Source organism: Athene noctua, chromosome Z (genome assembly GCF_965140245.1).
Source record: "Athene noctua chromosome Z, bAthNoc1.hap1.1, whole genome shotgun sequence".
NCBI lineage: Eukaryota > Metazoa > Chordata > Aves > Strigiformes > Strigidae > Athene > Athene noctua.
Window position 1 is genome coordinate 77622984 of NC_134077.1, and position 14401 is coordinate 77637384.

The following is a 14401-nucleotide window of genomic DNA, read 5'->3' on the forward strand; positions in this document are numbered from 1 at the left end:
GCGGTCACCGCCCCGCGCCGGCCCGGCGCGGCCTCTTCCGGCGCGGCGCTTGGCGCTTTCCGGTGGCGGCGGCCGCGGCCGTGGCGCGGGGATAGTTGCTGTGTCAGGACAGCTCGGCGGCCTCCCGCCATGGCGGGCGAGGGCGGCGCGTACCGGCTTCGCTGCTCCCTAGTGGGGCACGGGCAGGACGTGCGGGGCCTGACCCGCGGCCTCTTCCCCCAGGGCGGTTTCGTGTCCGTCTCCCGGGACCGAACTGCGCGGCTCTGGGCTCCTGACGGGTGAGTGCCGGGCCGCGGCCCTGGTCGGGCCCGGGCGGCCGGTTCGGGCCGCGCAGTGCGGGAGGAAGGGCGCGGCGGTGTAACCGCCGGGTCGGTCCCCGCGGCCGTGACCTTCCTTCGGTCTGCCGACTGGAGCGGCGGGGGCGTGGGGGGGTGTGCCTGGCGGTCTGTTCGCTGGAGCCGTCTTGTGAGTTTGCGGATGGCTGAGGCGTTGGTGTTGCCAACGCGCGCCTGCTTTTGGGGAAGGTTGTATTTGCTCGGATAGTTAACCGTATGTCGGTATTTTTAGCGTGATTTGCAGACTCTAATCATGTGTGTAAATCTGGGCGTCTTTTTTTTCCGGGTAGTATTGACGTGGTTTTCACCTTTTGGTATTCAGTACCAGAGTACTTTGAAGTAGTAACAGTGCTGTATTTTTAACGGCAAGGCGGCATGTTTTGAATATTTTCAGAAGACTTTTTCTTGCCCTTCCTAAGTAGACTTCTTTGAACATAAAATGGAAAATGAACCAAAAACTGCACAGAAAATTTAAATACACGAAGATACTGGAAAAGGAAGAAAAAGCATTATTTTCTGATACTTATGTTGTACAGGGTTGTCTCCTACTGGATTGATCTTGTTGATTTCACTCAGTGAATTTTTTAGCATATTGTGACCAGAAGAGGTGCTGCTAAGCAATGTGAATAGGAGATGGTGGAGATAAAAGGTGTTGTAGGAAGGCACAGCATATATCTCCTCACCTGTCTATAGTTTTAAACTGTGAAATGCATTCTGAAGTTGCTAGGCATGGATATTCTTTCCACTGCCTTCCGGTGAAACAGAGATAACTGGTGAATTTGCCAGAATGCTCACACCTGTGTTTAAATTGGTGTCTCTAGCTCTGTAATTGAGGGGAGGGAGGACTGATCTCATTAAGTGTGTCTTGTTAAATCTCTCATCACAAGGGGAGAAACTTGTTAAACTGTACAGAAATTTATTGCAGGAAAGGAGGTCTAACCCATAATTTTTGAGAGCTGTGTGAGGAAGACGTGATTAATTTAGGTAGAGTCATAGCACTGATAATGATTATCTCTCTCTGCCTTGAAGACTCTGGGATTACAGTAGGCAGGGTAAGCAAACTGCTGTATGTAATTTCTCTTAAATTTTACACACAGATATGTTACCTTCATTTGTTCTCTGTACCTTAAGCAGTAAAGATGTTTCAGAATTTAGGAAAGTATCATGTTTTCCTCTACATACTCCAAGCTTTCCAAGCATTAGAGTATGAAGGATGACAGTGTAGTATGATAGTTTATGTTGGGTTGTTGGGGGGTGGGGGGAGGGAACAGACACAAAACCACCCCCCTAAACCAACACCACCACAACCTGTGCGTTTATTGCGTCGGGATGAGTAGCTTTTTCCAGTTAGTGCTATAACTATTGACTCTGGATCATGATGAAGAAATAAGGGTGCTGCTTGGATCAGTTAGAATCTATTTAGCTATCAAACCTCTACGGTGGTCCTAATTAAGAGCCAGTGAAATGATCTGACAGGCAGTAAACTTTCTTCATTTATGTGCACTGTTATTTTGGGGTGTACTGGAATACATATTTGAGTCTTGAGACACCAAAAGATTTCATAAAGGCAAACTATAACTAATTCTGATCAAATTGGGCATAGTGTTTGCCAGTAAGCAAGGAAAACCAAAACTAAGTCTTTCCAGGCCTACCATTACTGCAAAACAATTAGAAAGCTTTAATTATTGCTTACTGGGTTGGACTGCTGGGATAGAATTTTTCTTTTAAGTTTTTCATTCATTCTGCATCATCCATAGTATTTATTCAGCACAGTGCAAGCATAGTTATTACTTCAAGAGTTGGAGTATAAAACAACTGTTGTAATTCAGTGCCTCAAATACTGTTTCTGTTATGACCCTGAACTGATTATCGTGTATGTTTAGTCTTAACAGGGGTTTTACTGAAATGCACTGTATGAGTGGCCACTCAAATTTTGTATCTTGTGTGTGCATCATACCTCCAAGTGACCTCTATCCTCGTGGGCTGATTGCAACTGGTGGCAATGATCATAATATTTGCATTTTCACAGTTGATAACCCAGCTCCTCTTTACATCCTTAAGGGTCATAAGAACACAGGTACGTAGTCATTTTATTTTGGAGTTTGTTGCATAAAAGTTATTTGTTAGAGAGGAGATTAGGTTAAAGTTATAACACTCTCTTTTTATTTCTTTGGTATTTAACATAGCAAACTATTTAATTATGGCCCCTGCAAAATAGGGTTTTATCATCTCAATTCATGTAGTGACAGTTCATTGCTAGGACTTCCAAGTTTATGCTGAAGAATGCTTGAGCTTTTACTGTATATGTGAATACATAGCAAGTTGCAGAATGATTACCCTTTTGCCAAGGTTTGTTTTTAAGAAGCAGTAATTTAGTTCCCCATGTATTAAGCTTGATTTTTGTGTCAAAGTTGACAGAAAAAGTCAGCTTCCTAAATAAGCAAACTTTCACTGCCCATTTTGTTACTTAGATGGAGATCTAATATTAATTGATGCTTTAAATAAAGACTAAAAGCCAACTTTAGACACTTCAGTGCAACATGTGACGTATTAAACACAATTTTGCATGCCTTTTCTTCAGCTATGTAATGAAACATTCAGAAATTTTCATATTAGCATACTAAGTTTTTATTTTCCCGCACTGATCTAGTATTGATAGACCTTTGAACTGTTTTGTCATGTAATTATAGGATGTCAGAAATAAGTATTTCAAGTTTTGAAGGTTTTGGGGCTTTTCTTAACTGTGTTAAAGAATGGTTGTGGAGACCAGTTTGAAAATACCCTAGACTGCTAAACAGCACCAAAAATTCATTCTTGTATTATAAACCTCTTGGCTTTCTTTGAGCAAGAAAATAGTGTCATTGTGTAATGAGGCATGGAATGGCTTATGTACTGTATCAGAAACCTGGGAGAGATGAATAGTGAAAATGACATGCAACATGCTCCCCCCAGGCATGTAAAAAGGAATGAGGTGTTCTAGACAAGTTATAGATTCCCCTACACAAGAGTATTTCTAGCAATTTCTGTAGTAATATGAAACATTTAAAAAAATGTAAAATTACATTAATTGTAAAATCTGTTTTTAAAGTGGGGAAAAAGTAGGACATGAGAAGTGACAGGGGTAAGATACTGCCCAGTTCTCAGTGTGGAGTCACAGAAGGAAGAAACACAAAGCCGTACTTTCCTTCTATGAATGATTAGATGGACAGGGTACTACTCTCTAACTCTTTTTGTAAACTTATTAGTAAACCTTATTAGCACTGTGTGTTTTCAGTTTTACTCCTGTGTATCACTTGAGCACTTGCAGATTATTTTTTTGCTAAATCTTTTAGAAGTATTTAGCCTTCCAAGATGGTAACCTAAGTATTTTTTTGTACAAAATACTGCTCTTGACGACATAAACTAATACAAGTTTGTCTGGGAACTGGCTGGATGATCACACTCAAAGAGTTGTGGTCAACAGCTTGATAACCAAGTGGAGACCAGTGCTGAGTGTTTTTTTCGATTCTTCTCTGCATTCCACAGGGAGGGAGGAGGGAGGTAATGGCTGCATGGTGCTTAGTTGCTGGCTGGGATTAAACCAAGACAATATTCTAGTCTGAGGAGAAGAGCAGTTTCAAAATATGAATGGCAAAAAGATGTGAAAGATGTGAACATTTGTAATCTAAAGTGAAGAGGGTTTTAGGCAATACCTTTCTATTTGGCAGTGCAACTGCAGTTCCACTTAATTCTTCCCCAAACTCCTCAACACTAAATATGCTACTAATACTAAGTAAATATCCTTGAATAAATCTCTTTAAATTGGTGGCAATTCAGGAAACTTGTCAATGCTGATTTGAATGTTCATTCCAGTTTGCAGCCTTTCATCTGGGAAATTTGGCACGTTATTAAGTGGATCGTGGGATGCAACAGCCAAGGTCTGGTTGAATGACAGATGTATGATGACACTGCAGGTATGAAGTTCCTCTTCGTGAATGTAAAATAGGTACTCCAAATTTGATTCTGACAAGTCTAACAATGTTGTTTTTTTGCAGGGTCACACAGCTGCAATATGGGCAGTGAAAATATTGCCTGAACAGGGATTAATGTTGACTGGTTCAGCTGACAAAACTATTAAACTCTGGAAGGCAGGCAGATGTGGGAGAACATTCACTGGTAAATGTTGCTGCATTTAGTAATTTCATCAGGGTCATGTGCTCTTTTAAAAAGAGAACAGAATAAAAACTCCACAAAACTGTAGATAAATTGAGTGATTTTTAGGCAGGGTTTTTGCAGTCTCTTAAGTTGTATGCCCAGAAATCACACAACTTTCAAAACAATTAGATTTTTTTTCTCAGAGAATATTGAGCAATGAATTACTTTTTTTTTTTTTTAAATTGTTCCCATAATGAAGATTAGTTACCAGGATTTAGATGTGAGCTAAATTGAAATAGTACACTGCTGCTAATGGAAATGGTATAATGCTACATTAAAAGTTTTCCTTTCTTTTATAAAGGACATGAAGATTGTGTGAGAGGTTTAGCTATTCTCAGTGAAACGGAATTCCTTTCCTGTGCTAATGATGCTAGTGTTCGAAGATGGCAGATCTCTGGCGAGTGTCTGCAGGTGTATTATGGGCATACAAATTACATATACAGCATCTCTGTCTTCCCTCAGTGTAAAGGTAGGATTATTTTTGTGACTGTTACCCAACATTCTTCCAAAACGAAATGACAAGGTGGGTGTTCAGTGGAGATGCCACAACTAAAGAATTTAAGTCATGTTTAATTTACTACTTTCTTTTAGCATAAATAATATGTAAAAATACTGTGATTGACTCCAAATCACACTTGTGGTAGAATTGATCTTGGCAGTAGGCAAGTTGAAGGGTCCTGGGTTTCACTTAAGTGAAACTTTGGCAAAGCAATAGGTAAAACTATCATCTAGGTTGCCCCCTGTATTTCAGAACTGTTGCAGACTACTAAAATGGTAATGTGTGGCTTACTGGTTTGAGATAATGTAGTTTGAAAACTTTCTGTGAAGTATCTAAATCTACATTATAAATAGTTCAGGTTAAAAATTGTATGTGTGAGACTTAATTGCATCTGTCTTCAGAATTAGAGGTTTAGAGGTTCAGAACTAACTGTTGCAGACAGTTACAGAAGAGATTCCACGTGAGTGAGCTTTGTGAGGTGTATGGGACACTTGCACGTTTGTTTAACAGGTAAAGTGCACATATATTGGTGGGTGTCATAAATCTCTTATGCCTTAAAATTTACATTACATGGACTTTTGAGAGAGATTTATGCATTTTTTTCCTGAAAAAGCAGACCTACCTTGCAAAAAACTGAATTTGAAACAAATGTGAAGCTATGCAAGTATAGCGTAAGATAAAATGATGATGGTTACAAAATTGATCAAAGTTCTTCATTTAAACTCTTGAAAAGAGGAAGGAATCTTTTCTTTGTCTTAAGCATAATTTCTTTCCCTGTCTGGCTTATTAGTCAGCATTTATGCACTTTTAATGTTTTTTGAGGCAACAACCTAGTAGTGACTATTTCAGCTCTCTTCTTGAAGTTGAGAGAAGTACTAAGTTGTAGAAAGGTTCTTTTACTGTTCTAATTTTTAGATACTCAGTTGCAGAATGGCATTTATTATACAGTACAGTAAAAATACATCTCAAATATTTTTATATCTTTTTCTTTGCAGATTTTGTAACTACTGGAGAGGACAGATCTCTTAGAATCTGGAAACAAGGGGAATGTGCTCAAACAATCAGACTCCCAGCTCAGTCTGTATGGTGCTGCTGTGTGTTAGACAATGGTGACATCGTAGTTGGTGCAAGGTATCCAGGTTTTACTCCCAATGTATTTTTAGATATAAATCTGCAAACCCTTAATGAAATTTCAAGCATCACTTTGGATATCAGTTTCATCTGTATTTAAAAATACAGCCATCAAAGTGTGTGTGGGGATTAAATTTAAATATGTGCTGTACTTCTTCCAAAAAGTAATTCTTTTGTTATGTGAATCACAGAGGTTGAGTGAGTTCCTTAGGAATGTGGTAAACCATGAATAGACAGAGAATGGCCTTACAGGTACTCTATTAATAACCCTTTTGATAGGCATATCCTACCTTGATTTTAAAATTATACTACAGATAGGGGTTACCTGCTTAAGTCTTCCTTTGGTTGTTTTTAGCATGAAAGCAAATTTCTTCCCTAAAAATAGTTGGAAGGTGTGTGAGCCAGCATAGGCAGGATGCAGGAACAACCACAAAACTATGGATAAAATGGAAAGAGTCAATCTATTCTTGTTACCTCATGACACTGGCGATCTCTGCAGCAGCACCTGGGCAGAGGCACACAAGCAGTCATGCAGGCACTCCAGAATTTGGTCCTTGCTAGTGAGAAAGAGAAGAAGGAAAAAAAAACCCAATCTTGCTGCTTTTGCTTGTATGTCAGATTTTCACAAGCATAGTTTTCCACTGTGCTTTCATCTTTCCCACAGCAGTGTAGGAATCTCAAGTGTGTTCAGTAGGGTGCCTCAGAGTCTATCACAGGCCTGTGTTATCTAACCAGAGATGTTGTACCTGTCAAGTACACAAAACTAAACAACAATTAGTATGATACATGTGTTTTTCAACACCCCAGCTGCAGCTCAGTTGAGCATGTTTACAGTCCTCGTCACCAAACTTCTCTTATATTCCCACAGGAGGGGTAGTTAGAATAATATTGGTTTCTCATGAAACAAAGGTCATCATTAGAATGTATGTCATCATTTTGACACTTCAAATAGTATATCTGTTTGAATGTTTCCATTCAGTGATGGAATTATAAGAGTGTTTACAGAGTCTTTGGAACGTACAGCAAGTGCTGAGGAGATTCAAGCTTTTGAAAATGAGCTTTCCCAAGCATCCATTGACCCTAAAACTGGTGATTTAGGAGATATTAATGCTGATGACCTTCCTGGAAGAGAACATCTTAAGGATCCTGGTAAGTTACTGTACTTTTGTCATGTTAGAGATACCTCCAAATCTCAGTTCTGAGGTATTGAAACTTTCCATAGTTTCCAAAATTAAGGGTTTGATCTCTTTCAATACAGTTGCTGAAGAAAACAGATTAATTTTGTTCTACTATCCTTTCCCTGATTCTTCTGAAGGCAAGACTCTAGTTTAAAAATATATATAATTTTGTAGACTAAAATGGCAAAAAATATTCTTCTTCTGATATAATTTACAAAAAGGTGAAATTGAGGATGCTGCAGTGTGTTCAAGATGTTTCAGATCTGTTATGCCAGCTGTGTCAATCGTATATAAGACAGTTACATGATTTGCAAAAGGACTCCTAGAAGTGGATTTTTTTTTTTTCCCTAAAAGAAAAGTAAATGCAAATGTTCTGCTTTAGCTTTCCACTTGAAAAACTTTGTCTCAATTTACTCAGTTCACACTTCCCAGCTACTTGAGAGATTACTGACAGTACAGTGGAGGCAGTAGCAGTTAAGATTATTCTTAACTAGATGAATACTTTTTTGCAAGGCGAAGTAACCAGTGACCTCAGCCCTTGGCTCTGATCAGCAAGTGGCACAGATCTTAAAATTTTATGATGCTTTCCATCTTGGTAGACTGTGGGAGAATATCACCTTTCTTAATTCTCATCTCCTTGGGAAAATGGTAAAATACGAAATACTGGACTTCTTAAGGATTGCAACTTAGTCTGGTGGTAGATACCATTACTGTAATTGTAAAATGCTGTTGTCAAGATTTCTGCTATTCTTGTTGCAACATGTAGCATTTACTTCCTGTGCTGTGACTTTAAATGTTGTTGAACTATCTTTTCATCTTTAAATTTGAGTGTTATTGGAAGACTTTTTTTCTCTCCTACAGTAAATTGTATTCTTGAATTTGTTCAAACTCTTAAACACTTCTGTCTACAGGAACAAGAGATGGACAGACACGGCTTATTAAAGATAATGGGAAAATAGAAGCATATCAGTGGAGTGTTAGTGAAGGAAGATGGATAAAGATCGGTGATGTTGTTGGTTCTTCTGGAGCCACACCACAAACATCTGGAAAAGTTTTATTTGAAGGAAAGGTATATGCAAACTTGAATTGGTTTTATTCCTCCTTAAGTAAAATGCTTTGTTTCCCATTAAAAATTTATTCTAGTCTTTGCTTAGGTTTAGAAAATAAGTATTGTTTCTTTTCTGCCTTCTTTGATCTAGTAAAACTTGGAGGTAGAAATAAGTACTTCTTGCTTTGCTTTATTACTTTTGAAACATTTTGTGAAACAAGCAAGCTAATAGAGACAAATTATTTTGGAGACAGTTAAACTATGAGAGAAATGATCTAGGTGAACTATTAGTAGAGAAATGATAGTATTTATTGCTAATAACTTGAAAAGTTAAACTTCCTTTCCAAAGGAAGTGAACTGTACAGTTTAAAATGCAAGGCTTACTTAAAACATTAAGTACCAACCTTTCTGTATCCCTTTTCTATTGTAACTTTTGAACAAAAGTACAATATGAATAAAGCCAGATAAGCTGAAAAACATTTCAGTAAAGGAAACATACACAGAAAAGTCTGTCTAGTGCAGTCATACAAGGAATGGCTTTGAGATAATAATTCTGTCTCTCATGTGGTTTAAAGAAACATTAGGGATTTGTTGTTTTCTAGTATTAGAAGTGTGCTTTTAAGGCTGAAGTGTTTTGAGGTGTCTGATTGCCCTTTGGCTTTGCAGGCAGCTAGAGTGTCCATGAGAGTTACCCGATGCATCTGTTATTTTGTAATATACCTGCATACACATTATCATGACATGTTTTAGCCTGGCCTTCGTGAGACAGAGAATTCTGGAAGATACAGGGTATGGTTTAAGCATTTTTTACTTGCAGCCTGTGTAGGAGAGTATATTGATACAAGTAACAATACAAGTATTGATCTTCAAGTAACAGTATTAGTTTTTAGGCCTAGCCCTGGGCCATTATTAGTCTGCATTTGATACAACCTTTTGTAAAAAGTGCTGACGAACTTCTACTTTGTTTTTATTTTTATTCTGCTTGAAGGAGTATGACTATGTTTTCACTGTTGATGTAAATGAAAGTGGGCCTTCCTACAAACTGCCATATAACATCACTGATGATCCTTGGCTGACTGCATACAACTTCCTGCAAAAGAATGATCTAAATCCTATGTTTTTAGATCAGGTGGCCAAGTTTATTATGGACAACACTAAGGGGCAAACACTGAGTACAAGCGCTCAATTTTCAGATCCATTTACAGGTAAGAATTTTAAACTTAAATGATGACATCAGTCAGTCCTCCGAGTTTTGTTTACCAGCAGACTTACTGAGGGTGCACTCTTGTCCTGATCCAATGTCAGGGGAGGTTTCGATACGATCCCAAGAGCGAAATTAAGACACAAACGAGGTCAAATGCCCAGACCAATTCACAGGCCACAGCAGCTTCTCTTGGAGGTTTGCACAGACACAAGCAAGCTTTGAGACAGTCTTATGACATTTCAGTCTCTCACACCACCCCTTGGCTCAAAGATTGCTTTAGGACCCATGGTGGCTTTAGGAAAGAAGAGTTGTTTAGAAAAGGCCAGAAAAGAGCATTTTACAATTCAGACAATGAAATAGCAATTAATTGTATAAAATATTAATTCATCCATTGAAGTAGTAATCAATTATATAAAATATGAAACAATATATAGCAAGAAGAAGAAACATAAGCATGACAAAAATCGTATAGCAAAAGAGAACAGGAAAAAAAATATTTGTCCATACAATTTTCACAATTCACAACGCATCGAATTAATTGAATAAAGCAGAGAATAATACATGGCAAAACCAGTAATAAGGCCAAATTGTGGAACAAAAGATACAATATTAATACTAACAATGTTTAACAATATTCTAACCAAACATATAATCAATGTAACAATAGCAGTATCAATTAACAGTATTTTAACCTAACATGTTTAACCAAAATGTGTCCGAGGCTGGATCTAAGGACATGCTACCAGCCCTTGAGGATTGGAGGGAGAAAGTGGTTGTCCACAAAACCAAGTACGACTGTGAAACGAGTTACATGGACACTTACAAGACAAACACATACATATCACAAGGGAAAGCATTACAAGAGCTACCAGAGAAACCACCACAGTATCAAAAGGGTATACATTTCTGGTTGTTGTCAGTTGTGGAGCTGAAGATGGTGGTCTGGCCGGCTGGAACTGGGGTCTGCCTACACAGCAGGAAAATGTATTTCCATGCTCCCGGCCCAGAGTGCACATGTAGTTCAGACTTGGGTACTTTAATTTTGCTTTCATGGATAGTTCACTGCTATGCTTATCTCAATAAGGTAGTGGGCTGTTACACCATGCCGTGACTGGAATGGTGGTCATTGTAAGTGAGAAATAACACATGCATTTATACAACCTGTATGATAGCTGGTGCCTTTTTACGTAGGGCACGAATCTGTTTAATGCCATTGGGCGAAGCGGTAGAGACAAATTGCATGTTCGATACAACGCTTTGAATCAGTTGTATAAAACATGGAATCAAACAAGGTAAAAACACTACCATAGCCAAACCACATAACATATAAAACAAGATATGCTTAACCCACAGAGCACCAGGAAGCCATTAGAAGGGATTGAATTCCCAACCTTTCCAGGTCTGAACAGGGACATGGGCTAGTTTTTTAATCCCAGAAGTTATTTGTTTGACCACCTGACCATTGTCATAAATTTTTAAACAACAGTTTGAATCATTTAATTTACCACAAACACCCCCTTCTTCAGCTAGCAGGTAATCGAGAACCATACGATGTTGGAATATTGCAGTTCGCATTTGCGTGGCCTGGTCTGCTAATAGATCCAGGGCACGAGTGGTCTCATTGGTGGTAATTTCTAAAACAGCTTGTAATTGAATAATGCGATTCAAATTATAAACAGGTTCTCGGGCACCGCTGATCATTTCACTGGGGTTCCAGGTGGCAGGCCCATAATGCTGGATGATCTGTTGAAGGGTCCATTCATCTTTTCCCCAATTTTGGGTACTACCACCTGTCAGGGTGGTGTCAATAGATCATTTACTTCAAATTAGGTCATCATACATTACTAACCCATCACCCTGGGTTTGTTGCATCTGGCTTCAAGGGCAGGAAAGTTTGCCTCATATCAGTTCATTAGCAATGCATGCATGGTGTCTGGCTTACACAATGGAGCCACAAACGGCTCCAGGATGGGGCCAGCTCAGTCCATGTCTGACCCTTTGAGGCTTATATAAAGAGTCTGGACAATGCAACCACAAAGAAGCAGGGGGTGCATCCTTCAGTACACTCCTGCTTCTCTGGGCAGCATCCCCCAGACCAATTCACAGGCTGCAGCAGCTTCTCTTGGAGGCTTGCACAGTCACAAGCAAGTTTTGAGACAGTCATAGGACATTTTAGTCTCTCACAACTCTGACCCATCTTCCAGATCGTTAACGAAGATGTTGCACAGGACTGAATGTAATACTGTCCCCTGGGATAATCCACCAGTACCACACTTGCCCTCTAACTAGATGTTCTCAATACACTTCTCTGTCTGCTTAGGAAGACTTCAGTGTTGTAGCTCCTGCACTTCCTATAGAGGACTTTCATCTCCTCAAATGACTGAGGGCTAAGCACAGATAGATCTAACAAGAAAAATACAGAAACCTGACAAACTTCTGAAGTTGAAGATTTGTTCTGAAAAATTTGAACCAAGCCAGTTGTATTTTCTCAATCTAGTCTTTTTTTCAATGGAAGAAAACTTCACTTTTTATATTATTCTAAGAGGTAGTCAGGTGCTATTAAGGCAATGAATAAAATACAAAAAATTTAGCTAGTCAATGAACTGAAACTGAGTGAAATATATAAATGATGCTTTTCCGGGTGTGAAATGGGACTAGAACGTGTTAATTACTGGCGTGGTTTAACCCCAGCCATCAGCTAAGCACCAAGCTTGCTCTCTCCTCCCCCCTTCCAGTGGGATGAGGAGGAGAATGAGAAAAAAAAAAAAGTAAAACTTGTGGGTTGAGATAAGAATGGTTTAATAACTAAAATAGAATAAAAATATAACAATTTTTAAAATTACTAATAATTGCAACAAAAAGGAATATAACAAAAAGAAATAAAACCCAAGAATAAGACAAGTGATGCACAATGCAATGATCCACCCCCTGCCAACTCCCCCCAGTTTATATGCTGCACATGACGTTCTGTGGTACAGAATAGCCCTTTGGCTAGTTTGGGTCAGCTGTCCTGGCCATGCTGCCTCCCAGCTTCTTGTGGACCTGCTTGCTGGCAGAGCATGGGAAACTGAAAAATCCTTGACTTAGTTGTTGCTAAGTAGTGCTTATCCTAAAATGCCAGTGTATTATCAACATTATTCTTGCACTAAGTCCAAACCACAGCACTGTTTCAGCTTCTAGGAAGAAAACTAACGCTATCCCAGCCAAAACCTGGGCAATTACTCATAAGCTGAACCATGTTAATCAATTACATCCTACTTATCACATTACCAACAAAACCACTCCTTATTTCAACTAGTTTCACAAAGGTGAATTTATGAGTAAAATGTTATTAAAATAACTGAGCTAAATATTTTTCTTGTAATGACCTAGAAATGAGAATATAGGCTAATGGGGTTCAGGTGTAATTCACAGCTGTGGTCATCTGAACTTCTGAGTTGTCTGTGTTCAGATGTGTAATGTATATGGACCAGAAAACAGATTTCTGACTCTCACGTAATTAGGAAGAATTTGTTCAGCATCAGGGCACTTTTACATGGATAGGATCAGATTTCTTATAATGCTACAGTAAACAATAAGATATATTTGATGTTTGACTTTATTTTTGAGCTGCTTCTGCCTGAAAAGTATTGACACTTTAATAATATCAATCTATGTGTAGTAGTCATTGCTCTTCTTACTGTTTCACTAGGTGCTGGGCGTTATGTTCCAGGCTCTTCATCTGGATCAAGTACAGTACCTGCAGCAGATCCATTTACAGGTAATGTAAAATTCATAATCTGTCTTGCTAGCATTTAAGATGCATACTTTAATGTGTTCAGTTGTATTCAGCTGTCAGCTCCAGACTACTGTTTCTTGCAGTTCTCCATTTGGCGCAGTAGTGTGGGACAGACTGATAAGGTGGACTCTGCCACTGTCAAAGCATGTCCAGGTCTGTTCAGTAGAGCAGAGCCCTCTGCTGTCTGGTCTGCCTCATGTTACTCTGTCCTTTACAGCAGAGGAGTAAGGTCTTAAACCGTATGTTTTGTCAAACTTTCATATGCATGGCCAACGCAGGAATGGGTATATTCATAGAAGTAGTTTTCTTTTTTCCTTACTATTCTTTTTTTCGTATTATGTCACCTTTATTGGTGCCTTCCGCCTTTAGATTCTAACCCTTCCTGGCATAGCTAGTTGAAATTCCTCCTCGCTAGTTTAGCAAGCCTGTTTGCAAAGACATTCCAGCCCTGCTTTGTCAAACTTATCCCAGCCCTGGTCAGTAGCTCTTACTCCTCAAAGAAGGTTCTGTAGTCAGTAGATGCTAAAGTCCTGCTCACAAAACCAGTCATGCAGCAAATTGCTGACCTGCATGTTGAGCCTGCTTCTACTCAAGTGTTCTTGCTTTGCTGGCAGCACCACCCTTCACCCTTGTCCCCAGAGCTCTGTAATCACTCTTGACACTCTCCAGGACTTCCTTGGCAATATCACTGCTGCTCATGTAGAAGAATAGGAGGGTAATATTCTGAAGGCCAGGCAAGCCTTGGCAGTCTCTCTGCAGCATCCCGGTCCCCAGAAGACACCAACCTGCCAAGATATAGGGTCATGTCAGTAGATGGGTGCCTGCATACCCTGCAGGAGGGAGCCTCCCATCACTCCTGCTTGCCTTTCCCCTTTTTGCAGATGACACAAGGTGCAGTCTCAGCTGGTTCTGACGCATCCCCTGTTGAGTGTTTGTCCTCACCAGTGCCAGGGCGCTGAGCCTGTTCTGCAGTTGCAGATCTACAGGTGGAGCAGAAGACTTTGTGCTGTTGCCAACAGCCAGAGCTTTCAGCC

The 14401-nt window shown here is 39.5% G+C and overlaps 1 protein-coding gene across 2 annotated transcripts in view; it reads left to right on the plus strand.

The window, feature by feature from the left end:
* The window catches only part of PLAA (phospholipase A2 activating protein), a 21156-nt gene continuing 6755 nt past the window's right edge, over nt 1-14401 (plus strand). For both annotated transcript variants that reach the window (XM_074932555.1, XM_074932556.1), the window contains exons 1-10: nt 1-278; nt 2219-2412; nt 4188-4288; nt 4370-4490; nt 4831-4998; nt 6024-6159; nt 7139-7308; nt 8249-8406; nt 9374-9590; nt 13281-13349. In XM_074932555.1, coding sequence (XP_074788656.1) covers nt 130-278; nt 2219-2412; nt 4188-4288; nt 4370-4490; nt 4831-4998; nt 6024-6159; nt 7139-7308; nt 8249-8406; nt 9374-9590; nt 13281-13349 — 1483 coding nt within the window. In that variant the 5' untranslated portion in view covers nt 1-129. The remainder of the gene's footprint in view (nt 279-2218; nt 2413-4187; nt 4289-4369; nt 4491-4830; nt 4999-6023; nt 6160-7138; nt 7309-8248; nt 8407-9373; nt 9591-13280; nt 13350-14401) is intronic.